At 52.5% G+C, this 26167-nt stretch overlaps 10 protein-coding genes across 10 annotated transcripts; 6 read left to right on the top strand and 4 right to left on the bottom strand.

The window, feature by feature from the left end:
• Nucleotide 1: 1 nt before the first annotated feature.
• MYCFIDRAFT_178128 (uncharacterized protein) lies at nt 2-2451 on the bottom strand (the record flags this gene model as incomplete). The annotated part of the gene is made up of 10 exons (XM_007932041.1): nt 2-82; nt 108-249; nt 289-570; nt 611-783; nt 814-1973; nt 2017-2035; nt 2075-2120; nt 2150-2186; nt 2226-2248; nt 2297-2451. 10 exons carry the CDS (start codon nt 2449-2451, stop codon nt 2-4), a joined length of 2118 nt encoding a protein of 705 aa, XP_007930232.1.
• A 1565-nt stretch (nt 2452-4016) lies between these two features.
• On the top strand, nt 4017-4873 carry MYCFIDRAFT_90050 (uncharacterized protein; the record flags this gene model as incomplete). Its single annotated transcript, XM_007932040.1, has 2 exons — nt 4017-4174; nt 4240-4873. 2 exons carry the CDS (start codon nt 4017-4019, stop codon nt 4871-4873), a joined length of 792 nt encoding a protein of 263 aa, XP_007930231.1.
• Nucleotides 4874-5763: 890 nt separating this feature from the next.
• MYCFIDRAFT_178126 (uncharacterized protein) lies at nt 5764-9087 on the bottom strand (the record flags this gene model as incomplete). Its single annotated transcript, XM_007932039.1, has 15 exons — nt 5764-5772; nt 5796-7159; nt 7195-7271; nt 7298-7977; nt 8003-8155; nt 8185-8271; nt 8310-8388; nt 8415-8465; nt 8502-8635; nt 8675-8704; nt 8734-8758; nt 8806-8861; nt 8893-8939; nt 8965-8992; nt 9049-9087. The coding sequence occupies 15 exons, from the start codon at nt 9085-9087 to the stop codon at nt 5764-5766; spliced, it is 2859 nt and encodes a 952-aa protein (XP_007930230.1).
• A 458-nt stretch (nt 9088-9545) lies between these two features.
• On the top strand, nt 9546-10842 carry MYCFIDRAFT_212245 (uncharacterized protein). The gene is made up of 2 exons (XM_007932038.1): nt 9546-10139; nt 10200-10842. The coding sequence occupies exons 1-2, from the start codon at nt 9575-9577 to the stop codon at nt 10730-10732; spliced, it is 1098 nt and encodes a 365-aa protein (XP_007930229.1). The 5' UTR covers nt 9546-9574; the 3' UTR covers nt 10733-10842.
• Nucleotides 10843-12830: 1988 nt separating this feature from the next.
• On the top strand, nt 12831-13653 carry MYCFIDRAFT_183745 (uncharacterized protein). The gene is made up of 2 exons (XM_007932037.1): nt 12831-13413; nt 13472-13653. The coding sequence occupies exons 1-2, from the start codon at nt 12862-12864 to the stop codon at nt 13514-13516; spliced, it is 597 nt and encodes a 198-aa protein (XP_007930228.1). The 5' UTR covers nt 12831-12861; the 3' UTR covers nt 13517-13653.
• A 178-nt stretch (nt 13654-13831) lies between these two features.
• MYCFIDRAFT_122683 (uncharacterized protein) lies at nt 13832-14439 on the top strand (the record flags this gene model as incomplete). The annotated part of the gene is made up of 2 exons (XM_007932036.2): nt 13832-14170; nt 14227-14439. The coding sequence occupies 2 exons, from the start codon at nt 13832-13834 to the stop codon at nt 14437-14439; spliced, it is 552 nt and encodes a 183-aa protein (XP_007930227.1).
• A 2839-nt stretch (nt 14440-17278) lies between these two features.
• Nucleotides 17279-18820, bottom strand: MYCFIDRAFT_79407 (uncharacterized protein; the record flags this gene model as incomplete). Its single annotated transcript, XM_007931936.1, has 1 exon — nt 17279-18820. The coding sequence occupies one exon, from the start codon at nt 18818-18820 to the stop codon at nt 17279-17281; it is 1542 nt and encodes a 513-aa protein (XP_007930127.1).
• A 681-nt stretch (nt 18821-19501) lies between these two features.
• Nucleotides 19502-22303, top strand: MYCFIDRAFT_57555 (uncharacterized protein). The gene is made up of 3 exons (XM_007931544.1): nt 19502-19961; nt 20013-21679; nt 21729-22303. The coding sequence occupies exons 1-3, from the start codon at nt 19940-19942 to the stop codon at nt 21999-22001; spliced, it is 1962 nt and encodes a 653-aa protein (XP_007929735.1). The 5' UTR covers nt 19502-19939; the 3' UTR covers nt 22002-22303.
• Nucleotides 22304-22652: 349 nt separating this feature from the next.
• Nucleotides 22653-24758, top strand: MYCFIDRAFT_87318 (uncharacterized protein). The gene is made up of 3 exons (XM_007932035.1): nt 22653-22674; nt 22803-23877; nt 23933-24758. The coding sequence occupies exons 2-3, from the start codon at nt 22847-22849 to the stop codon at nt 24558-24560; spliced, it is 1659 nt and encodes a 552-aa protein (XP_007930226.1). The 5' UTR covers nt 22653-22674; nt 22803-22846; the 3' UTR covers nt 24561-24758.
• Nucleotides 24759-25094: 336 nt separating this feature from the next.
• MYCFIDRAFT_190401 (uncharacterized protein) lies at nt 25095-25853 on the bottom strand (the record flags this gene model as incomplete). Its single annotated transcript, XM_007932034.1, has 2 exons — nt 25095-25202; nt 25260-25853. The coding sequence occupies 2 exons, from the start codon at nt 25851-25853 to the stop codon at nt 25095-25097; spliced, it is 702 nt and encodes a 233-aa protein (XP_007930225.1).
• Between the last annotated feature and the right edge of the window lie 314 nt (nt 25854-26167).

Below are 26167 nucleotides of genomic sequence, written 5' to 3'. Positions count from 1 at the left end.
GTTAGAGTTTGATCACATCTCTCTCCTCTTCGCCTTTCAAGTTTGGTTCCAGTGACTGTGGTTCGTGGCATTCGTGCAGCATCTGTGGATTTATCGGCGACACACACTGGGACCTGAGCATAGCTTATGATGATTTTATTGAAGGAGACTTCCTCGTATCGAGCGTCCAGACCTTGAAGCACCATGAACTGTATCCAGTGACGCGTCGACCGTGTCGCGCATCGATCGAGAGAAGCGCCGATGGACGATCTGTACGCCGAATGTTTGACGGAGTAGGACTCCAATCACAAGCTCACTTCGACATTGAGACGGCGTATCTGCACGGCAGAGCGCAAAGAGCTGGAAATGTGTCCTGCACGCGAGCTGTCAGTAGCTTTTGGCCCATGATCATTTGCGCTGGAAAGGAGGACTATGCGATAGAGACCGAGGCAGAGGATGGGTCCGCAATATGCTGACGATGTAGGATGCAGGAGAGGCAATATGAAAGAGCTGTGTACGATGATGTAGGACCAATTACTTTTCATTTCCAGTATGCCATCAGCTTTGCACGAAGCTGCCAAGTCGACCAACCTATTAGAGCGATGAAGTTGTCTCTCGGACGCATACTTACGATGCGCGATGCGCCGTGCGTGCTACAATTCCGAAACGCCAGACACGACCAAGAATCTCCCTTCCACTTGCTTTCGCCCGCCTTGTCCGATGCCAGGCCGTTTCGAAGTCGGCAAAGGGGAACAAAAGTGCTCTCTGCAAGGAGCCTGCCGTGGCCGCGCCTAGACAACAGGACTGCAACCAGAATCAATTGTTGAACAAAACCTCGCCGCACTTCTTGCAGCGCGACAGATGCGCATGCTGCTGCTTTGTCTTGCGTACTCTCCACACGAAATCTGCCCATTCCTCCGACTCCACAAAATCGACGACAGCTTTACCAGCGGATTCTCTGTTGGCATTCATAGCTGTTAGAAGCTTTCTCGGAGCGCAATCGCAGATTACGCGACCTTCTTTCTCGACCTGCACAAGATCCCACTGGCTATTGGCAATATGATTCTTCGGCGGGAAGAGGGTGAAGCGGTATGTCGCATATTCCGTGAAGCTGTCGCGGTTCCAGAGTGGTCGGTTGATTGCCAGCTCGAATTGTGGGATAAGATCTGCGTAGTCGCCTAGGCTTCGAAGAGTATTGCCTACGCAGCAATTGTGGACGACACCGGCGTCGAATGCCCAGGTGCGATTCTCAGCCACGAATATCGGCATAACCTCCCAGCGCATCTGGCGGCAAGTGTTGGCAATGCCCGGGACATTGAAAGAAGTCTTGGTATGGGTGCAGGCGCCCTGGCTACACGTCTCCGGTTTCGTGCTGACCTCAACAGTATTGGTCTCCTGCAGGACAGCAAGGCGGTAGATGCGGTTGCGGAGTTCGCCAGGTAGCTTGTAAAAATACTTGCCAATGTCGGATTCAGGACAGTCATTCTTGAAAGAGACTGGCGGAAGCTGTCCCAGGGACAGACTCTGCATGGAGATGTTGCTCGGGGATTTGGTGTTGCTGTGAGCCTTTGGATTGGATGCTGGCGCGCTCAAAGGCTGCGCGACACTGGGAAACCATTCCTCCATTTGCAGCACCTGCTCGTCTCGCTTTCCGTTCTTCCACACGTGCGAGGATTGGAGCAAACTGAGCTGACGCGATTTGCGGTGCTTCTTGAATAGCTGGGGCTTGGTGACGCCGCCAGGTTTTTTTGCGCGCTTGAAGAAGTCGACGTCCACTAGGAGATGCTCTACTGAAGCGATGGAAATGGTCGGATCCAGCGGTATCGTGCTGGAGCTGTATGATGTTCGATGGCGGCCCATTATGCTTGTCTTCTCATTTGGGCTGTTTTGTTGTTGCGAGTCCGAGAAAGGAGACAATGAAGTGGTCGGCTTTAAGTGCGGGATACCGAGAAGAGAAGACGTTGGAACAAGTGGCAGGAAAGGGAAAGTGCGAGCTTGCAACAAAAGTGAAGCTACGCGTTACAAGCTCGACGAAACGCGTTGCATGTGCAAACGGCTTCACAACAAACAAGCTTGGCATAAACATAAACACAACGATCACGTCACAGCACTTCACTTCCCTTCGCTCGAAAGTGAGAAGGCTCACACGGGACAAGCACAACTCCCCCACTGGATCAGAATCTGGATCAGGGCTGGGCACGTCGTGTCTCAAAGAGCGAATCGGTCTTGCAGCCCGAAAACAGAACGTCTCTCCAAGACATCAATCACACTGGGAGATCGCAAAATCAAGCAATATACTGAAAAGAGAAAGTCTCACAGCTCATGGAGAGGAGTGGCCACCCCTGCCGCCACCCTTGCCGCCACCGAGCTTGTCACGCTGCTTGATCCGTAAGATGAAGCTGGAGAAGATATCGAATTCGGAGCATCTTTGCCTCTTTCCACAAGGACCAGATCAAGGGCAGTGCCGCTCATGAAACGTGAACGTGAACGTGAACTAGCCGCCACGGCGAAAAGGACTACACTTCGCTCCGGTCCCACCTCAATTCTTTTTATATATTTGACATTATATAGGGGATAGTAACTGGAAGAGGTCGTTTATTATACTATTAAGAGTAGCTTGCGATGCCCGAAATCTGTAATTTCTACTAAATCATCGTTGGACGCCCCGCTAGAGCGTAGCTTCCCCAGTATGAGGAAGGAGCGTCTGAGCGGAGACTGGGTCAAAGCTCCCATCCTCCTCCAAGCTTGGCATTCATGTGTTGCCTAAACTTAAACATTAGCTCCTTCCTGTATCTCAAATTCGACCTTCGAACATCGCTGGCAGCTCATATCTAATGCGCATCTCCGAAATGATGCTTCATCGCTAGGCTATAGCCCTACTCACCATGGCATTGTCGCCTACTACCAGTTCGAGTTGCACAGCGACTAGAAGCATCGCAAATGCCTCGACGCAAGATCACTGAGCGCACGCGACTGCGACGCGAGACTGCCAACCAGGAGCTTCCGCTTCTCAAGTTACCACAATGAGATCTGGGGCATGGTCACGCCGCTGGACGAAACGCAAACGACATCGAAGCACCTCGACTTCTACGACATCAACGAGGGCCAGAAGTAGCAGGTGTATTCAGTCTTCTCCACCAAACCATGGCGAAGAATTCAGCACGCACCTCGTTTCAAACTGCCACCACTGATCCAGGTCTGTCGCCAGATTCGAGAAGACGCGTCGAGCCCGTTCTATGCCAGCAATACATTCATCGCCGGCATCGGAGTGCTAGATCTCAGCATGGACTCCATCGGGCGGACAGCAGAGTGGTCGTCAAAAATCGGCGACCTTGCAGCGAAGCACTTACGCCACGGTCCTTGTTGTGGAATTCGAGGACCTGGGGTCGAGTTGCCCATCGAGAACGGTCCTGCTGAGCGTTCGCAAGCGGACGGCTAGAATAAGGCTTTGCTCAATGACGAGCTGGAAGGGAGAACTTGGGAAATGTTGCAGGCAAAAGGACGTGGCATTTGTGATCAATGACAAAGTTTTTGGGGGAGATGGAGGAGATTGAGAATGGGACTACCGACAAGCTGCTGAAGGTATTTGAGCAGTTTGCTACCCGCCACTGTCGCCGGGAAGAACGTTGGGCCCCGAAGAAATCGATATATAGTGCTACTATGAGCTGCTCACTGGTAGAGCTACTTTGGCATGTGGTAGAGCGAGGGTGTGAGGCTGGGAAATGATGGCAGTGTTGTCATTGATTCAGTATTGGAGCTACCTGGTTATGCTGGGAACCAGTGCTGGAGAATGGATGCATCCCAAAGAATGTTCCGGTTCATCAATGACTGTATTGCTCCCCAATCCATGGTGTCTTCGTTGTCGATGGCTTTCGCTAGTCTTGTATCGCGTACGGGATACTAAAGACAAAGTGAAGGAAGCTCGTCTACCGTACCACCTCCATTTGCCGAGGCACAGGATGACTTCGACATCCACTCCACTTGAAATCTGTCTATCCACATCCATTACCCTTCCAACCTCATCGAAGCCAGTCAAAATGCCGCTGTTGAATAGACACGGCGTACACATCTATTACGAAGTCTACGGTAGTCCCGGCGCAAGACCTCTGATCCTCACACATGGCTACTCTTCCACATCAGCGATGTGGCACGGCCAAGTAGAGGCATTGTCCAAGGATTTGAGATTAATAATCTGGTACCAAGACACACTCGAAAAACCCCCCACTTCATCGATATGCGTGTGTATTAATGCCCGGCCAGGGACATGCGAGGTCATGGCCAGAGCGACTACCCATCCGACCCGCAAGCCTATAGCGAAGCGCACACCGTCGCGGACATGGGCGCCATCCTCGATGAAACCGTCGGAGCTGGAACCAAAGCCATAGTTGGAGGTCTCAGTCTCGGAGGCTATATGTCGATGGCTTTCTACCTCATGCATCCCGAGCGTGTCGGCGCATTGCTCATCATCGATACCGGCCCGGGTTTCAAGTCCGATGCTGCGCGAGATTCGTGGAACGAGTCTGCTCATAAGACAGCTTCGCAATTCGAGACTCAAGGGCTTGAGATCTTGCTGCAGCAGAGTCCGGAGCGCAGTCGGGTCGCTCATCGTAATGCTAAAGGATTGGCGCTTGCTGCGAAAGGCATGTTGGCGCAGAGGGATGCGAGAGTGATTGACTCTTTGAGCGGTATTAGAGTGCCGAGTCTGATCGTCGTTGGCGCGGATGATAAACCATTCCTGGCAGCGAGCGAGTATATGACGAAGAAGATACCTGGTGCTGAGAAAGTGGTTGTGCCGAATGCTGGTCATGCTGTGAATATTGACCAGCCGGATGCTTTTCTAGAAGCTATCGCAACATTTCTGAGACGAGTTGGAGATGGAAAGGCGCTCTTGTAGTCAGGATCGTTTGGTCAGCAACGATACGGGTGCCGCTTGCTGAAGCAGGTTGCTGATCTATGTGCTGTACTTCCATCAAATCTCAACCCTCCCACAAGTAAGTTGGGTATCATCGAATGCTGGATCAATCCGAACCACAAATTCTCGCAACAATACGCTGTAGCTCGGTATAACTATCGAAATCTGGACCCATCAGCAGCCATCAAGATCGAAACATGCTTGTGTGGCGTACCTGAAGTATCTGATATTTTATGCATGGTCAGCTGTAGAGACGCAAGCTTGGTATATCGCTTTTCATCTCGAAAGTGCTGATCAATGATATCGGGCGAGCAGGGGAAAGCAGGATAGCCTTCGCGGTGGGGGCCATATACGACGGCTTGAAAAACGCGGTCTGATGCTCTCGTGAGTGTCAGCGTTGGTGCCGACGTTGTGAGCGTGAAGCTATTTGTTCCAACTAGCGGGTTCTGCTTGTCAGTCATGTCGAGAATTTTGTCGAAAGCGCACTCACCATCAACAATAACGCAAGCCCGGGAATTGGATTTCTGCTCGTATCCAAAGAGCGCCATCTTGTATTTTCTTCTCTCAGAGTCAGGTACGCGTCCGACGATATGTTCGCGGCTGACAACCTATACATGATCGATAGTCAGCAGCGTTTCAGGTGTAGAGCGCTTCAACTTGAAAGTTCAGACGATGTTGCTGCGTCCAGCACTACGGTCTCCTTTCGGTAGAACTGTGTCTTGCACGCGCGGGAGTCACTCACCGAGGATTCTCGCGATCGTCCTGTAGGGTCTGAGGAATCAGCACCTGGTCCCGACTCGCGGCAGTATCGATCCTGCTATGCATGAGTGTGCAATCAAGCCATAAAGAGTGGATGCAAGCCGACCTTGTATTCACGTTCGCTTAAACATTCCCAGATCTGCACAGCCCCGTTCACGAGCACTTGCTTGTCGCTAAAGGCTTTCAAGCTAGAGTTCCATTTCCGTGGCGCAAGCTCACATTTTGTGAACCTCATGCGAGCACCTTTGCATGAAGCGTCTCTCCTCACATCTGGCAAAAGCTTTTGACTCGTCAAGAGAGTCATGAATTCGAAAAACTTCACAGGCTCCAGGAAATGAAGAGTGATTCCACGGAGCAATCTCGAGACGCTGCACTTCTGTATCTTCAGTGCCGTCTCATCGGATTGGGGGTAGAATGACAAGGGTTCGAAGACGGCCTCTGCCAGTCGTGCAATTCCAGGCCGCAGATACATTGGGTCGCCATCACACTCTAAAGTAAGATCGAGCTCGTCTGGAGGGATTTGATGAAGGAACAGGCGGCAAGGGATCGGGTCATGGTGAACACGTGTGGTGAAGGATGTTTTCCAATGCTCAAGCTGAGGCTCTATTGAGATATCACCGGGGTTTCGAAAGATCTCTCGTCCTACGCCAGTCTTGAAATGCTTCTGGCATGCGCTTGCGTTGGGCCGTTGGTGCGGATCAATGTTGAGCATGCGCCGTATCTGGCGAACAACGCGTTGCGTCTGCGGATGTCGAATGTTTTCCAGCCCAGCTAGCTCTGAAAGGACTGAGCTTCTGATGTTTTGATCCGGGGCATCTCGCGAGCCTCGATTTATCCAAAACGCGGCAGATTGGTTGTGCGTGGTGTGGTGGAGACGAGCAGAGTAGAAGTTCTGGATCGCTCTAGGCCCGTTTCCTTGACCTAGCTCGGCTTCTGCCTTGATAAAGACAAGTGCCTCAGTCAACAAACAAGCCAACGACCAGATGTCATACTTGTCTGCCATATCAATGCTGCTGCCTGCGGCAGATTCCGGTGGAGCATAGTCGTTGGTACCTATGGTCCTCCTGGCAGCCTGGCCAAAGTCAGTCAAAAGAAGACTCTTGCTTCTGGTGATCAAGATATTGGCCGGTTTGATGTCCAGATGGCCCAACATGCGCCGCTGGCCAACGGCTTTCGAGTTCGTTGTTGTGGTATCGGCGACGTCATGTATGCTAGCCGCAGCCTCCACGATATCCAGCAAGGATTTCCAGAGCCCATGTTCGAGCAGGACCAAATTCTCATTGTGCGTGGAAAATGTGGCGAGATGATCTGAGAGACTGGACTCTCGGAAGTAGTCCTTCAGACTGTATTGTTCCCGTCTGAAGACCAAATTCACGAAGGTAAAAGCTAGATCTGGCTCTCGATGCTCGACGAATGCCATGAGGATTTTGGCAATGCCTGGAGTGTTCCGATTGCGCAGGAGCAAAGCCAGTTTGGCTTCATTCTCGGCATCTCGCATCTTGGCTCCGTCTGAATCGTGCCTGAACTTGTATCGTTTGCGGAACAGGTCATTCTCCTGCTATGCGTAAGCGGGAGGCAGAAGCTGGGAAGGCTGGGCAACATACCAGCAGTTCGCAGTAGCCTGGCTCAAAAGTGCACCGGGAAAACTTGAGCGAGGCTCTGCTCTGTCCCTCGAGGATGTGATGTTCCTGGGTGATGGGCAAGTTGACATTTCCATAGAACTCGTCGAGGTCATCCTGTGCCACGTTCAGAGTCACGACCTTCATCAGCTGCACTTTTGGGCGGATGCTCTCTCGAAATCTGTTGGCTGCGCATTGCAGGCACAGTTCAGCGAATGGGATGCTTGGCGGTGCATCGTGGGTGCATTCTTCGCACGTTGTACGGCGGGTGTCGACAAAGCGGAACAGGCGAGATCGAATGTGCTGGCCCGCACTCCGCCGCACCAGCTTGGAGAAGTCATCGACATCGTCGGCGTTGCTCCGAAGGAACTCGCGGGTGGCGAACAGGCAGCCGGACAAGGCCAGGGCCGAGAAGGCCTTCAGCTTGTCACTGCTGTCCACAATCTCGGCCGGCAGCTCTCTCTCGCGCCGGGCATTGTTCAGGGCGTCGCGTTGCGGGCTGCAGAGCACACAGTCGCAATTCAGGAGGTCGTGGATGGTGCGCAAGGTTTCGCCGCGAAGTCTCTTGTCGGCGCTCGGGAAGGCTCTTCGGAGTCGTTCCAGCGTGGGGAGGAGGTCGGCATCCTCAGCGACTTCATACTCTTCCTCCCGCTTCACACTGCTCTGCTTGGAGGCCTGCGCGCGAATGCGCAGCAACGCCTCGGTCGTCTTGCAATCTTCATCCGACGCATACGCCAAGAAGTCGATCCGCGCAGATGTATTGGCCATGCGGGCATCGGGCAGTCATCGCCGCGATGTTGCCTTCCACCACGAAGAATGCTCTCGTGGACAGCCTCACGTTCGCGCAACGCAATGGCATGTGGCATACGGCATACGGCATATTGAACTTCGCCGTGATGAAGGCCCGAGTCACACCGGCGAAGCGGCACGCGTGATGCGCCCGTCACCGTCACGATAAGACAAAGAAAGCCACGGCCACGGCCACGACTTGGCCTCCCACACCTGCGGCCTCGCAAATCACGAAGCTCGCTTGCAGCCACATCAATAGTGCGTGCATCTACTGCTCCGCCTCTAATTATATATGGCACTTGGCATGCCATGCGTGCCGGCATCAGGCCACTCGCTTGTGCTGGCGCCCATTGCACACATCGAGGTCCAGAAAAGCGGCCTCAGACCGGCGACAGGCTAACATATTGCTTGCCATGCGAAGCCATGGAATACGCATATATCACTTTGATTGCTTCCTCAGGCCCTCGCTCGCAGGCTCGGCATCGCCATGAATGGCCACGTCGATAGACCTACGCCTTACCTGCCGAACACCACCACTCACGTGCCCTTGGATGAAATCGGTCAACCGTCGACACGCCTGCCCAATGTTCAGTCGCCTTCACAAGGCCCTACAGACATCCTGGAAGATGATGGCCTTCCTCCAAGGCTGGATCAGCGCGTCAAGCAAAGACGCACGCTCTCAGCTTTGGACGTTGCAGCTCTGATCGCGAACAAGATGATTGTACGATAATATATATTCTACAACACGATCGCTGGTCATCAACGAGCTGACAGCAGTCCATTGGTGCATAGGGCACTGGTATCTTCACCACGCCTGCCATTGTGCTTCGGAACACCTTGGACAAGAACGTCGCCATTGGCCTTTGGACTCTGGGATTCTTCTACACTGTCATCAGGTATTGCCACGCCGACTGCCACCGTTGAGCTTCATGAGCTTACACTCTTCAGCATGTTACTGTACATCGAATACGCCAGAAAGCTCCCTTTCACAGGAGGGGAGCTTGTATACGTATGTGTCATAGCCTCCATCACCTGTGGAAGGCTTTGCTGAACTTCTCAGATGGATGATGCTTTGCCCAAACCTCGACTGCTCGCCTACACTCTGTACGCCTTCTACTTCGTGTTCTTGTACACATCCGCCACCAATTGCATGCAATTTGCACGCTTTGTCTTGGCATCCGCCAACTACGACTATTTTAGCCTTGTGAACGACGACAAGCTCGACCATAATCAGCGCCTGGTCCGCTTTCTGTCAGTGGCGGTGATCAGCGCGATATGCTTGCTGTTGTTTGTGTCGAGCGCCAAAAGTAAATTGGTCAACAAAGCGACGGCTCTAGCGAAGGTCGTCCTACTTCTCGGAGTGATATTTGCTGGCGCGGCCTACATCGGCAAGAATGCTGTACATGGCCTGAATCGAAGCACCCCTGCAATCCAAGACTTGGGTCCCAGAGATACGAATTGGCCATTTGCTCTGATGCAAGCGCTCTTTAGCTTCCACGGCTGGGAGAATGCTACTATGGTAGCCGGTGAGATCGATTCGTTTCGAGTACTACGAAAAGGATTTCTCTGGGCTGTCTGCGGGGTTGGCGCCATCTACCTATCTGTTGCAATTTTGTTGGCTGCCGCGTTCGATTGGAACAGCACATCCATCGAGGCTGCGAAAGAAAGCGTTCCCGACAACTACCTGGCGCTCTATCTTGGTGGCAGCAACTCTGCGAATATCGCATCGGCCGTGCTGATATCTCTCTCCGCATTTGGCAGTATACTCAGTGTGACATATACTTGCGTTCGTGTCAAGCAAAGTATATCTTGGGCGAACATCTTACCCTGGTCTCAAATCTGGAGAAGATCGGGCCCAGTGCACCCCCAATACAGATGGCAGCAAATTGGTACAAGGCAGGAACTTGCACTCACATTTTCCGAGAAAGCACTGGATCGGCCAGGGACACCGCAGGGTGGTATCATTCTTCACTGGATCATGACCGTCTTCTACATCTGTGTGACGGCTGCATACACTCACATCTCGGATGCCATATCATTCGCTGGGAATTTGCTTGTGTACGGACATTTTTGGGCAGAAGGTGAGCAGAAATTTTCAACATCTCAAATCGTATATCGGGGAGACTGACGAATATTCAAAGCTGCTGTCGCCCTCCTTTTCATCCCAATTGGTGCTTGGGGATTCCGACCCAGACCTATACTACGCTCACTGGCGCACGAGTGGCATATGGACAAGGACGGCCATGATCGTACTAGCGAGCCCGCATCTTGGTTCAGGCCGAAGTTCGCTCCTTGGATAGGTCCATCGGTCCTGGGGCTGCTTGTCGCGACTTTCAGCATTGCTATAATTGTGGCTGCGGTGGTCAAAAACTCCCAAACCCTGCTGTACGTCACGATAGGCATACTTGGAGCGGGAATCTGCTACTGGATGCTGTTTGTCAACTTTGAGACCTCGCGCACGATATTTGACGCTCTTGGCTTCCAATTGTCTGCGCAGACGCATGGTGTCGACGATTTCAGTGATCCCGACCGAGTATGTCACTGGTGTGCAGAGGTCGACGGCGAGCATCGCCATCCCGTCGAGAGTTATTTGACTTACAATGTCATCAGTTTGAAGGATCAGGAAAGCCTACGCGCAAGAGTTCTGCACAGGGTATTCGATAGCAGCTCCTAGCTGTGGGTTTTCTCGCCGCAGAATGCACAGGAGGGCAATGGCGGAATGTAGCGTCACATTTATACGTTGCGCATCGGAAAAATGAGAATGCATACCCGGCTTTTTCACCTCAATATCTCGCTCCAGCGAACCCTACTCTCGAAAATCCTGTCTTGCGGTCAATTTCACAATCATTGAGTACATGAAGACAGACTTTGCAAAGATTCCGACGTGAAACAACATGAGAGTGACCATAGTTGACTCATATCAAACCAGATGGCAAAGCAGAAGCCTTGCGAGTATGAATCACACCAAACGCAAGTCGTAAGAGGTGATGCCTAGGCATGAAAGACCTCGTGACCAAAGCGGCATGGCCATGCGGCCTCCACCCTTGTGCTTCCTTATCTTCCGGCGATCCTCTCTTCGCGACTGGCCATCTTTCCAAGCACTTCCACCTGCGCCTGCGCCTTTACCTCTATTGAACTTATTCGCTTCCTTCTCACCTCAGGCTGCGAAGATGATCAGGACTCCAAGCATATCGGTCCTGATCAATTCTAGCGCAGCCTGGGTACATACAGACATCTCCCACTACGCGAACCAACGCGATGTGATCGATTACATGGAGCGACTGTATCCAACGAAGTACGACAGGGCGAGGAAGAGGTATATTCAGAATTATGATGTTGTGGTATATCTATCTCTCTACACGCACCTGAAACTGTCGCTGATTTGCCGTGCCTTAAGACTTCTCCAGAAGGCATACATCGAGTATGGGCTGCTGCGTACATTCCTGAGGTTTGTTGTTGAAAACCACAAAAATTTACGGTGAATGCGTCGGACTAAAAGTAGATTTCTTAGGAGGATGTGAGATTCCTTGAAGATTTGAACAATACCGGTAGCAAGACCAACGACGATTGAGAGCAGCAACAGCGGCCGCCAGCAGACCTAAGACCGAGGTGTTAGAACAAACCGGTGAAGTGGGATTAGTGGAACAGGCGAGTTCATGCGTGGCGTGGGCGGCGGCAGTGCTGCTGCATGCCATGCATGGGGCGGCCTCTTGGCGAGACTCGGCTGTAGAGACATCAGCCACATTCGCCTATTGTGTGACACTCAACATCAGCTGCGGACGGGCATTGTCGCTCGCGTGCTTGAGCGAAGCAGGCTGTGATCGCGCTGTAATCTGGATATCATTAGCATTGAGGAAAGCAGTCATCTGTGTGCGAGACTTCACATCGTGTTGACTCTGCATTACCATGTCAGTGCCACTTTCTCCAAGGACCAGTCCAATCCCGCCAGTCGTCAGCACGAATGAGAAGGTGCTTACAACAGCCAGTCGAATAGATTCTGCACTTTCTCAACATACCGTCGGAGGTGGCCTACGATCGGCTCCAGCCAAGGTGAAAGCATGGGAGATCAGCGATACGGCCCAGCTTGTTGGCGCCTCTTTCAATAACAATCCGCCTTCTACAACGTCGACAGCAGTGGATGAACACCTCCAGAACTTACGACGTGGCCCCAAAATAGACAGAACACAGCTTTTCATCGTAGAGCAGAAGCACTCCAGGAGCACCATCACTACGGATTCCGGAGACGTCAGAACTGTGCTGGACTATGTGCAACCCTTCACACCGCTGAACAAGACTCTTGCAGCCTTTAGAATCGACGATAGCGATTGCTATATTGGCAAGGCTGATGTTCACTGGAGTCCTCCCACACAGGATGGAAAGCTTCTGGAGCTCTGCTGCTTATTGAAGTACGTAGAGCAGAATCAGCGCAAGGCGTCCACCAAGCCGGATGGAAAGCAAAGCTTCGGTGAGGTACAGCGATGGTCACTCCGGCAAATGGCCTTCTACCAGCGCTTCGAAATTGGCTCGAATAGCGAAGCCATTGTCGTCGTCAATAATTCCGCGGAGCTATTCTCAAGTCTGAAAGCTGCTTGTCGTGAGGGTCAGGAACCACTCAAGCCATATCGGAACTGGCTTCGAATGCCATTGCTGGTGTTTTCGAGTTTGCCGGCACAGTGGCCTTCGTACATTGCTGTGCTGCACAAAGCAGTAGAGGAGCAGAAGAAGAACGCGACCTTTACGGACCCTCAGAAGAAGCGGATCGACGAAGCCGACAATAGGTCTCTGGAGATGTGCGTAGAGCTCATGGATCGCCTGCAGTCAGCTAGCCATGTGCTTGCGAACAATATTAGCATCCTAGAATCGGCGCTTCGGGAGGCGAAGAGGAGACAGGTCGTACTTGACGCGCAAAAGCCTTCGCAGGACCATCGTGACCAGATCATGTTCGAAAGTGGAGTTGAAGATGCCATACAAGAACTTCAATTCCACCGCAACCAGATCGAGCTCATCATCGGCCGGCTAGATAGGACGACCACCACGATCAGCAACCTTATCTCCTTGCGAAGTTCGTACAACATGGAACGCATGACAGAGCGATCCATTCTCGAAGCGAAAGCCGTCAGGATTATCGCACTAGTCACGCTCCTGTTTCTGCCGCCGACCTTCACGAGTGGCTTCCTGGACATGGATAGTTTAGATATCAGCAGGTCGGAGGGTGGACACTTGATTATAGATGCTAGGCCGGAGTTCTTGTTCTTTCTTGCTCTTACGATACCCCTGATGATTGTTACTGTTGGTGGCTGGTTGCTGTGGGATTGGCTCAGTACAAGGCGAAGAGCTAGACTGGAGGAGCCGTCGCTGCTGTACGGTTAGCCACACTCGCCGTGTAAATCGGTCCCTAAGTTAGAAGTTCTACCTTCATATGCATCTCTCAGACGAGCACGTTCCGGCATCTCTCTAGCCTGCTCTGAGCCTCCAATTGGCATCTTCTCCCCTCGCCGTGGTGCAAATCCGAGCCTTCGTGCTGTGCGCCGCTTTGACCCGTTTCCTACAGTCCTGCATCGCGAGTAGTGGGAACGTAGCTTGAGGGAGGTGTCGACCACAACATCATTTTGCAAATTTCAGGTGCTTCAGCTTGTTGGATGTGCATTTGATACAACGACTTGTGGCAAGTCGACAGAAGTCGTGACTCTTGGACGCGACCACGACATCGCGTTAAGCTATACAGTGCACATAGTCAACGAGAGCCCGAGTCAGCCTATAAGTATTCCTCAAGATGTCCGAGAACGTGCATCCAAGCTCTGCGAAAGACACCAACAGCGCCGCCGCAGATCAACCCGGCCGACCATACTACGAATCGCTGCGAGCCACACTGCGCCAGACCTTGGAAAAGAAGCGACGTTTGGACGAGCAGCTTGCGCAGCTTGAAGAGAACATCTTCAAGCAAGAAAGCGCATACCTTGAAGACACGGCAAACTCAGGCAATATTGTGCGCGGTTTCGACGGCTGGGTCAAGGGAGTTCAGCTCGGAAGGAGCGCAGCAGATGACAGGCGAAGAGGTCGTGTACGAGATGAGGACAGGGTGTTTTCGAGAAGCTCAGTGGCCTGGATGAGGGTGTGTAGCATGTGATATCCAAGGAGTGGCAAATCGCGATACTGATAACAGGGCAGGCACAAGAAGGGCCAGATTCTAACACTCCGTCTCACGCGCCCACACCCACAGCCTCATTCGCACCACCACTTTCGGCTCGAGATTCGAACGCTCCTACGCCTGGCGGATCATCGGTCAAAGCACCGAATAAGAAAAAGAGACCGAATGACAAGGACGACGATGAAGATGGCAAGAACTCGAAACGTGGGAAGATCAGCTACGCACGCGACTAGAAGTGAGGAAAGCATCCGTGCTTTCTTTCTCCGGTTCGTGTGTCAATTTCTGAGGATGCATTGATTTGAGCTTTAGCGTTGGTGTCCGGCGTTGGTATATACCCCGATTACAGATCGAGATGTTACGCCTCGTGCTTTACATTTTAACAATGGCACAGATCGTTGACAAAGGGAGATCATGACTGGAGCATTGGCTAGCCTTAAATGATACATGGACTGGTTCATGAGTATCATGGGCTTTGCTTTGCGAGAAAACTCTTTTCGCCTATCTTCTAACATGCTAGAACGAGCACAGCATTCTTTCAGCCTCCAATGATGTGCCCTTCTTCAACGAAACCGCAGGAGCACGGCTAAGGTATGTCGGTCGGCACATGGCACACTTCCGCCTCATACCCACGCTCTCTCATGGGATGACACGGAGTAATCCCACGATTCTTCTCACGAAGACATGCTTAGGGGATTCCTCAACACGGAGTGCACATCAGCGACATACTCCGCCCCACCTGTTCCCTGTGATCTAAGTGCTCGCAATCATGGTTGTCCACGGCGTAAGTCTCCTTGCGATTGATCTACATCCATCAGGTCAGCCACCATCGTCCAAGATTCTTCGCACAACACTAACCTTCTCCAGTTTCTTAACCTGTTCACCCGTGCAATGTTCCTCCGAGAATACTGTGAGGTCACAATTGCCTAGCGCCATCAGCGCAAAGTTTTCGAACTCGCTCGGGATAAGACACCACTCACCCAACTTCTCGAGTTCATCCCAAGGCCAATCTCCCGGTCCCATATATGTACTATAGAAGAATTGTCGGATTTTATGATCACTCCATCTGACGTTTGAACATTTGCCTGGCTCGAGTTCGAGGTGGCGTCTCCAGCTAGTGCGCTTGCATCTTTTGTCTAGGGAGCCGTGATACCAGACGTAGAATACTACCTCCCACTTCCCCTTGGCGTCGTCGCCAACTTCCAGACTGGCTTCTGAGGTTTGGTTCATCGCGACAAGGCTGTCTTCAGAGGTCTGGGTCATCGTGGTGAAGCTCATGCCTATGAAGCACCTGGGAATGATCAGCGATGCTTGGAGGGGCGGGACTCTACTGCTGTCTCCCGTTTAACCGTAGCATACTCACATAACAGTCCCAAGGACCGTAACGAAATTTTGAAAACGCATTATGATGTAGTTGGGTGAGGCTATTATCGTTCGAGAGATGCGAGGACTGTCTAGCACAGGAATATATATGCGTGCAGAAATTCTGGTGCTGCCAGGTGGCCTAGCCAAGACAAGGCTGCTCTGATGGTAGCTCTCCCTCGTGTGCCAACAACTCTGACAACTCGAATCAGGCTGCGACTTTGCCTTATCTTGGCCACCACCACGATACCCCCAATTCTTCATATTCTCCCCTATCAGCTTCCTTCATCATCTCCAAAATGCGCCTCACCACCTGAAGTTCATATCCCCGCTTCTCGAGCTTCCATCAACGTCACAAATTACACCTAAATTTCGACGATCCATGTAAACACACGGACCGAAATCGTGAAGCGATTCGTTTTTTTAAATGGCAGTTCAGTGATCGTGATCTTGAGAGGAATCCTGAAAAATATGGTAAGGGGGGGAAGACACAAGGGGAAGAGGCCACCTCCAAGCTAATTCGATTCGCTCGTGATCAGGTGATTGTAGTATCATCTGTGGGGGATTAGGGAGGGTTGAGAAGGTGAGTGATGAACAACGGAAGGGTTGCGTGGAAACCGGCGGCTTCTAATAAGTTTCTGTGCCCGGGTGAATCACAAGGAGGTTTTTAGACATGAGTCTGATCGGTGTGTATTTCGATTCCGGAGGCGAGGGCTTTTAAGTTGGAGTGCGTTCAAGGCCAGGAATCTGGATTTGGAGGATTTTGAGGGTTGGAAAGTAAGCTCTGGGCAATTTGAGATGTTCAAGGAGTAGAAGTATGGAAGACGCTGACACCACAGCCTCGTCTCGCTGTTCTCCCTCCGAGAATTGCAGCATAGGACCATGAGTTTTCGGTTTAGCAATTGGGATGCCTTTAGCAAGCAAGTGGTGGAAGGGAGTACAGTTCGAGTACAAGAACAATGCGATTGTGATACGAATTCGGTTGCCATTAAAGATGGCATTGACCAGCACTTTGCTCTTCCTGGCATGGACAGCTGCCTTCAGAATTTGATAGAAAGTAGTCACGTGTTACTTGAGCTTTGGATTCGTCTAGTGCTATTTCGTATCTATTCGTGAAATATTCGTAGCGCTTGCCGCTCCAAGGTCAGCTGGGGAACACCTTTCCGCATCCACCACGCAAGCAGACGTATGTGCCGCGCGGTTGAGCATCTACTGTGAGCCCGCGGTGAGACATTGCGTTCTGGGGCTCGGGAATTGCTGGGGGCTCAGCAGATGCTGTCAGTTGCAGGGCTCTGTGTTTTTTGGAGTTTCTCTTATGGTCGGCCAAATTTGACTGGTTATTGTACGCTTTACGGCACATCTCACAACAATAGAGCCGCTCCTTCGGGTGCACGATCTGCTGGTGGCGACGGAGAAGATGGCCAAGCTCGAACACTTTACCGCGCGCAGTTTCCAAGCACGGATAGCTGCCGCGAGGTTGTCTTTCTTGCTGTTCCGTGTGTTGACATTAGTCAACGGCTTTCTCGACTTTCTTGCCTGCTTCTGTTGCAATGCTTCCACCTGGATCGTAATCCGAGTCTGCTTCATACGGCGTGTCTGAGTCGTCTATTGTTTCCGGGCAGGCGCTCGGCTCTGGGCTGTTAATCGCTGCTGGCACCTCAATTATGTCTGGAAGATGGATTGAGCTGGATCTGACTCGCTGCTTTGGTGCTCCTATCCTTTCGCAGCGTTTCCCAACCAGCCTTGCTCTACCACGAACTCGAAGATCCTTCCGCCTTTCGTGGTATCAATCTTGCTAATCTCACGCACATTCTTCTTCTTCAGCTTGCCTTCACTTTTCATTGCCTCTCTGAAGATGGCATCCTTGATGGCTATGTAGGCTTTCGGATGCAACCTCAATTTATTGCAAAGATCTTGCTCGGGAGATGTTAGAAGCTGGAAGTCAGGTGCAGAGTCCTCATCCCAATTCGCCGGGGGAAGATTAGGTATTGGTTGAAGAGGCTGTCGTTTTGGCACCTCGCCATTTGGCATGCCATTCACTTGATTCTTGTCGCTCGACAGCCGCACCGGGAGATCTGCTTTCGTTGTGTACTCGATCACGGCAGGCGCAATCTCCGGCGCAGGCTGATTCCTGTCTGACGGCTTGCTTGGCCGTATACCATTACTCAAACGATCGAATTGACCTGGTTGCGGGTACTGCCTTGCTATCCGCTGAGCTTTCAGTTCTTCATATTTTTCGCCTGCGGAAAGGGTCGAGATCCTCATGCGACGCCACTCCTGGAGCTGTGCGATGGCTTGTCGCAAATTTTGCTCCTTTTCCAGATCTTCCGAGAATGTGACAAAGTCAGGATGTGACATGATTCGCGCGAACGGTTTAAGCCTTTGGTGCAGATCCCGCTGCTCTTTGGTTCGCTTCTTGTCGTTGGCGACATTTTTTCGATACTCCAAAAGCCTGTGATTGAAGATTACTTTCTTCCGATCCGTTCTCGCCGTAAGTCTGTCGTTGTAGATTGTCATGACAACCATCTTCAGCTCGGTCTCCGGATCGAATTGTTTCGTGATGGGGTTGAGGCCTTCCTCGGGAGAGAACTGCATGTGCTGGACTGCCTCTTCGGCATCGTTGAAGTATTCGGTTTCAAACTCTAGCCGACCCGGCATATATCCGGCGACTTCATGGCAGCTTGGGACACTGGACGTGGGCTTGGCGGGAGCTGCTGCGACTTCTGCTGCCGCCTTGATGGCCTCCTTGCGTTCCTCTATCCGCCTCTTCTTCCGCTGCTGGAACTCTTCTCGCGGTACCTCGTCGCTCAAGCGCTTGTCACTCGGACTCGCGCGCTCTGGTAGCGGAAATTTTGACGAATTGATATATGTCTGAATGTAGTGGTCGCGCACTTCATCTTTTTCTCTGTACCCGCCAATATGGTCTGCGATGTCTGCAAAGCTGCCGAGCCCATACTGCTCCGCGCCTTCTAGTAGCAGCAGTTCTTCATCGGCGCCCCAGTCCTCGTCAAAGATGGGTATACTATGCGGTTCGATGACTTGGTATGGGTGTTCTCGCGGGTTGTGGTGCAGGTTCGATTCTCCTTTCGAAAAGCATGGTACACACAGATCGTAGTCGGGACAGCTTTTGCTGGCGCATCGGATGCGCACTGTCGCTGTGATGTCGTTACTGCAGACGTTGCAGATGTACTTGACGCCGCCGCCAGAGCTGCCCTCGGAGCGTGGCGCACCCTTCGCTTTGTTGATAAGACCCATGTTACGTTATGAGCATACTCAGAAAATCATGCGCGAAGACTCGATGATTTCATCAAGCTTGTGACAGAAACCCTGAGCTGCCTAGGGGTGTCGCATGTTGGCGCGCATCTGGTGGCTGCTGGAAGGTGAGGTCGAGCGAGGGAGACGCGGAGGACGGCTTCTCCACAGCGACAGGCTACAGCTCGGCCCGAAGAGCGGTCGCCTTGGCCAGTTCTGGTTCTACTATCCACTCCGAAGTTCTGCTGAGACTGGCATCATTTGACGGACAATCAGTGCCCTGAAAATGCGTGGGAAAAATGCTGTAGCAGGCTCCCCTTGGCGTAGGGGGCATCTGGCAGGTGAACGTAGACAGCAGAACTTCAAACACCAAGACGAGAAGGCATAGATCATTCCATTGCACCTAATCAGATCAGGCGCTGCATGCTGCATACTATTATCGTATCCGTCAGCCCTACTGGCACGCCAAGAGTTTCATCTTGACTTGGTCTGGTCGACAGCCCAGCCTCCTGAGTGCCAGAATGGCAGAATCCTGTGCCTGTGCCCGTTCCCCTCGAGGCGCAAGCGTCGTGTTGGCGTTTTCTCGAAGCGGAAGCGCGCGCGGGCTTCTATTTTCAATCTCCCACTTTAAGTTAAACATTATTCCCCTGCTCCTTTTCCACTCTGGAACTATCGCGGCTGCAAGCTCTGATTTGCAATTATTTGCGGTGGGCAACTGATTTGACTAGGACGGGGCCTCGGAAGGCAGGTTTCCAGCTTGCCAAGCTTGCCAGCCATAGGAGGCGGAGTGGGCTGTGCTGTAGTCGAGATACGCCGCTACCGACGCCGCTTGACTACCAGGCACCGCAAGAGATACGACACCAGACCAGACGTTGGCTGTGCCCGTCGCCAGTATTTCTCGTGCCAATCGCCACACCATCAATTCCCTCGCGCCTCGACATCGCCCACATCGCCCTCGCCTCGCCTCGCCTCGCCTCCCCATAGGATCGTCATCTACCCGGTTAGAAGGGTCCGCCGGTCTTCCACGTGCGCCAGAGGTGGCATACTCCAACTTCCTGCCGCCACTCGTCTTGATCTTGCCCAATTCGAGCGACAACATCTTGCAGACCGACAGCAGACATCATGTCGTGGAAATTGACCAAAAGTAGGCGGCCACGCCGGCCAAGCAAACCCGAGTAAGACTGACACGCTCCAGAACTCAAGGAGACCCATCTCGGCGCTCCCTTCTCCAACACCTTCTCCCGCTCATCCTCACAATCCACCATCGTCGACCAGCCGCAGAAGTCGCCCTCGGCGACAGCCACCCCAGGAACTTCGACGCCGCTTTCGCAGACGACCACCGCCTCCAATGGCTCCGACCCGCAGGGCATTCAGGCCTCCGAGCAAATGGCCACCGCCATTGCCGCACCCGCGAAACCTGGCATCTTGATCCTGACGCTGCACGAGGGTAAGGGGTTCAGCTTACCGCCAGAGGCCGAACAAATGTTTGCACAGCGACCAGGCCATGGCGCCAGTATGAGCACAGGATCATTTGCGGGGAGCTATATGGGCAACAGTGCACGTCCAGGGTCAAGTGCTGCTCAGGGAGGCTTCAGACCGACGTCTGCCAGTGGCGGTGGCATCAATAACATGCCCTCGGTACACGGTCGATACAGCAGCAAATACTTGCCATATGCCCTTGTGGACTTCGACAAACAGCAGGTCTTCGTCAATTCTGTCTCAGGCACACCCGAGAGCCCAGTCTGGGCGGGGGAGAGCACGCAGTACAAGTTTGATGTCAGTCGATCGACTGAAATGAACATCTCCTTGTACATCCGTAACCCAAGTGCACCTGCAAATTCTGGAAGAGCTCGAGATATCTTCATTGGCACAGTTCGCATCACCCCTACTTTCAGCGAAGACGCACAATCTGGAGCAACGCAGCCAGCCTCAAGTTCAGACGGAAAGAGCAGCAAAAAGGACAAAACGATGCCACCACCTCAGCAGTCGACCAATGGTCAAGTATCTGGTGTCAACTGGCACGAAATACAATTTGGCACAGGTAGCATCCGAATTGGCGTCAAGTTTGTCGAGAACCGACAGCGATCTCTCAAGGTGGAGGACTTTGAATTGCTCAAGGTCGTTGGCAAAGGCAGCTTCGGCAAGGTTATGCAGGTGATGAAGAAGGATACTAACCGTATCTACGCCCTCAAGACCATTCGCAAGCAGCACATCATCTCAAGATCCGAAGTCGCGCACACGCTTGCAGAACGATCGGTCCTCGCGCAAATCAACAATCCTTTCATCGTGCCACTGAAGTTCTCCTTCCAATCGCCCGACAAGCTCTATCTCGTGCTAGCATTCGTCAACGGCGGAGAACTCTTCCACCACCTGCAAAAGGAACAGCGCTTCGACATCAACCGATCACGATTCTATGCGGCCGAGCTCCTATGCGCATTAGAATGCCTACACGGCTTTGGCGTCATTTACCGTGATCTGAAGCCCGAAAACATTCTTGTCGACTATGTGGGCCATATTGCACTTTGTGACTTTGGCTTGTGCAAGCTGGACATGAAGGACGAAGACAAGACCAACACTTTCTGTGGAACACCCGAGTACTTGGCACCAGAATTGCTCCACGGCCAAGGATATACCAAGGCGGTGGATTGGTGGACACTCGGAGTACTGCTGTACGAGATGTTGACTGGACTACCCCCATTCTACGACGAGAACACGAACGAGATGTACCGCAAGATTCTATCGGAACCGCTGCATTTCCCCGGACCTGAGATTGTGCCTCCAGCTGCACGAGACCTACTGCAAAAGCTTCTTGATCGCGATGCAACGAGGAGACTGGGCACCAATGGCGCTGCGGAGATCAAGGTAGGTTCTGCAGACACGTAACCTTAACATAGTTACTGACCCGCTACAGGCGCATCCATTCTTCCACAGCATAGATTGGCGCAAGCTTCTCGATCGGAAATATGAGCCCAGCTTCAAGCCCAGCGTGGTTGATGAGCTCGACACTGCCAACTTCGACAAGGAGTTCACGTCGGAAGCACCTACGGACAGCTATGTAGATGGGCCTATGCTGTCGCAAACGATGCAGCAGCAGTTCGCAGGATGGTCGTACAACCGTCCTGTTGAAGGCCTTGGAGATGCAGGAGGAAGTATCGCGCGTGGCAATGCATTCGATCAGAGGTAGAAAGGCTGTTCGTGTAGGACAAGGAAGAGGAAAGCGAAAAAGGCGCGGATTCGAATCATACACGAGAAGTTCCCGCAAGCGCTGTGATTTGCATGGCCGAGCAGCAGCTGTGGGCGGAAGTCGACGGAACCATTACTCATCTGCGATGGGCGTATGGGAGGCATTTGTGGTTAGTAAGGTACTCTTCTAGACGGCCGCGAAGCCAGCGTAGCTAGGTGAAAAGTCGGCAGCGATTTTGGCGTCCAGCAGGCATCTGGGGCACTGAAGAAATGCGAAAGCAAGCATTGGAATATTCTATCTTGACGATTTGTTCTCGGCTTTCCATCGGCGTTTGAAAGCTGTCCCAGTGCACGCATAATCAGATACAGCACCAGCACCGGCTCGTGGCGGGTGAAATTCATTGTGGTTGCGGTTGCCGTTCTCTGCCTGACTAACGCCTTCCAAAGCTGTGTCGGAGGGGTCCCGCATGCGTTGCCCCTCTATTTCTATTGGGACTGGGGACTGGGGGGAGATTCGATTCACGTCACAGACCGCTCTCGAAACTTTTCAAAAGCTCACCTGCAGATACACATTCGCACTTTGCAATCCATTCTGCGCCAAATCCTCATTTTTCCCGTTTGCGTCTATCAGCAACATCACAGCATCTGGAGACTGAAACGCCTCCATCACGAAGGTGAGTTGAGTACACTCAAGCGCCATAGCACGGCAGCGGCAGCGGCAGCGGCAGCGGCAACGGCAGCGGCAGCAGCGGCAGCATTATGGAAGTGAGAAGTGAGAGAATTGACGTCGCTACTCACATAGATCATCACTGAGAAACCCCTGACCACTGAGAAGCACCGCCCAAGATGCCCGGTTTCGCGCAGGCAAACGAGTTGCCAGCATGGAAGGCGCTTATGGAGCACCACGACAAGCTGGGTCGTGGAATGGTGCTTAAGAGCGAGTTCGAGAAAGACCCTCAACGCTTCCAAAAGTACAGCCGCACCTTCGCCAACGAGGCCGACGGCAGCAATATCCTCTTCGACTTCTCCAAAAACTTCCTCACAAATGAGACCCTTCCGCTCCTCGTCAAGCTGGCAAAGGAGGCCAAGCTCGAGGAGCTGCGAGACGACATGTTCAAGGGCGAGAAGATCAACTTCACCGAAAACCGTGCTGTCTACCACGTGGCTCTCCGAAACGTCAAGAACGACCCAATGCAGGTCGATGGCGAGAGTGTGGTTGAGGTCGTCAACGAGGTGCTCGACCACATGAAGGAGTTCACTGAGCAAGTTCGCTCTGGTGACTGGAAAGGATACACGGGCAAGCCAATTGACACCATCGTCAACATTGGTATCGGTGGCTCAGATCTCGGACCAGTCATGGTCACTGAGGCACTCAAGCCATACGGCAAGCAGGGCATGAAGCTCCACTTCGTCTCCAACATCGATGGCACCCACATCGCTGAGGCGCTCAAGGACAGCAACCGCGAGACCACTCTTTTCCTCATCGCATCCAAGACTTTCACCACCGCAGAGACCGTCACCAACGCCACCTCAGCAAAGAAGTGGTTCCTCGAGAAGGCTAGCGAAGGCGATGTCGCAAAGCACTTCGTTGCTCTCTCGACCAACACCAAGGAGGTCGAGAAGTTCGGCATCGACAGCAAGAACATGTTTGGCTTCAGCGACTGGGTTGGTGGCCGATACTCTGTGTGGTCCGCCATCGGCCTCTCTGTCGCGCTATACATTGGCTTCGACAACTTCAGGCAATTCCTTGCTGGTGGAAACGCCATGGACCACCATTTCAAGACTGCTCCGCTTGAGGAGAACATCCCAGTCATCGGAGGTCTGCTCAGTGTGTGGTACTCTGACTTTTTCGGTGCTCAGACACATCTCGTTTCTCCGTGAGTAACTTTTCCTACATAATACACAAATCGATTTACTGACATTACTTCGTAGATTCGACCAGTACATGCACCGCTTCCCAGCATATCTCCAACAACTCTCTATGGAGTCTAACGGCAAGGCAATCACTCGAAGCGGCGACTACGTGAAATACACGACTGGAGCGATCCTCTTCGGCGAGCCTTGCACGAACGCACAGCACTCTTTCTTCCAGCTTCTGCATCAGGGCACGAAGCTTATCCCAGCCGACTTCATCATCGCCGCCAAGTCGCACAACCCCGTCGAGAACAACAAGCACCAGCACATGCTTGCATCGAACTTCTTCGCTCAGGCCGAGGCTCTCATGATCGGAAAGACCCCAGACACTGTCAAGGCGGAAGGCGCTGCCGACGAGCTTGTGCCACACAAGGTGTTCTTGGGTAACCGCCCAACCACAAGCATCATTGCCGAGAAGATCACACCTGGTGCCCTCGGCGCACTCATTGCTTACTACGAGCACGTCACATTCACTGAAGGTGCTATCTGGAACATCAACTCATTCGACCAGTGGGGTGTGGAGCTCGGCAAGGCTCTTGCCAAGAACATTCAAAGCGAGCTCGACAACGCAGGCGAGAGCAGCAAGCACGACAGCTCGACTTCAGGGCTCATCAACGCCTTCAAGAAGATGGGTGGAATCCCATGAATTAAGGAGAAGGGAAATTTGGATGTCAGGGAGACAGCAAAGCTTTGAAGATGTCTTGTGCTAATAAGTGGCACTGCAGTGTGCTCACGACTGGGCTGGGCTCGGTTCGAGAAGCATGTACCTTTGAGACGAGAGATGAGATACTTATGCAGAAGAAAAGCTCACATAGAGGCATGAACATGGTTTGCCATAGCCCGGAATGCGTCCAGTCCTGTGTCAGGTCCACTGTCCAAAGTAAGAGCTCAGTTGATGGAAGAGTTTCCTGGGATCAGTGCAGGGTCCTCTCGAGACGTGCTGGAAATTTACGACCCTGATGGCTCTGCTGAGAAGTTCCAGGCGATGGTCTCAAGTAGCGCTCTAGACACGCTCATGCCTGCGCGAGGAAATAGGTTCATATTACTGCCGTCGAGAGAAGAAGACGCGAGGCGCTAGAAAAGAAGGATGAATACTGCAATGCAGCAACAGCCGGTGTCAGCAGGTCCATTGTAATGTCATACATTCCCGTTAAACTCATTATCATAATTATCATCATCATCATGTCTCCATTACACGGTCAAGTTGGTAAGATGAAACCAGTCGCTCGATAAATGCTTCATCATCCCTCGGGCTGTCTTCTCTGATAGATCCATTACCCTCATCAATCTGTAAATCTGTCAGTCGTCGCTCCACTCCATCGTCATGTCGCTCGCAAAGACATACATCAGCAGGCTGCACAGCCAATCCATTCGCATGTCTTACACTAATACTCCTCCTCAGCACATTCGAACTCCAAGTCTCAGCACCCGAGTCTTCGGGCGCAGTCCCCAAATACCCAAGATGACTCCTCATCTTCTGTTTCTTAATAATAGCTTCCGAAGGAATTTGATGCACCACCAAATACTCATGTTCCCAGGAGTTATCAGATTTTGTAGTAGAAATGTCGGATTTCAGGCCCAGGAGTGTGACGAGTTCTTTGACGCTGAAAAGTCTGGTGATTTTTGATACGTCGAGGGTGGTGAGGTTACAGATTTCATCGCCGTTTTTTTCGCTCCAGTTTAGTGCCCATTGTTGGGCGTGTTGCTCGTTGGTGAAGATTGAGATGAAGGGACTGCCGTTGTGGGAGCCGTTGAGGTGGTCCATGACCAGTTGGCGGAGTTTGTTGTCGGAGACTCCACGTGCCACATTGGGTAGGATGAGTGATGCGTCTATGGCTCCTAGTGGTGTGACTGAGCTTAGAGCATCTGGTGTCTGCACTCGGTATGCACGAACAGGTTTGGCGGAGTGCCGCAGCCGCATCCAGATGGTCAGTGGCATGTTGGGATCACTCACGGATCGCTTGTGTGTTAGCATCTTTTTGGCGCCATTGGACTTGGTGTCGTCGAAGCTCTGGACTGATTTGAGGGCCTCAATGGCCGAGTCAATGGCATGGTCACTGATTTCATCGACCTTGAGAGCTTCCCGGAGATCGGTAAGGACCTGTTTAGCTACGCGACGCCGTCTTCGCCGGAAGTCGTCCCTTTCCAGAATCTGTGCGGCTGCGCTCATATTCGGTGGTTGATATGGCTGTGGCTGTCTTGAGGCGGGCGTGAAGAAGACGTGCCACTTAATAAGGTGACGTTGGGCGGACG

This window comes from Pseudocercospora fijiensis, assembly GCF_000340215.1.
Source record: "Pseudocercospora fijiensis CIRAD86 unplaced genomic scaffold MYCFIscaffold_8, whole genome shotgun sequence".
Classification (NCBI taxonomy): Eukaryota; Fungi; Ascomycota; class Dothideomycetes; order Mycosphaerellales; family Mycosphaerellaceae; genus Pseudocercospora; species Pseudocercospora fijiensis.
This window is presented reverse-complemented; position numbering and strand designations above follow the sequence as displayed.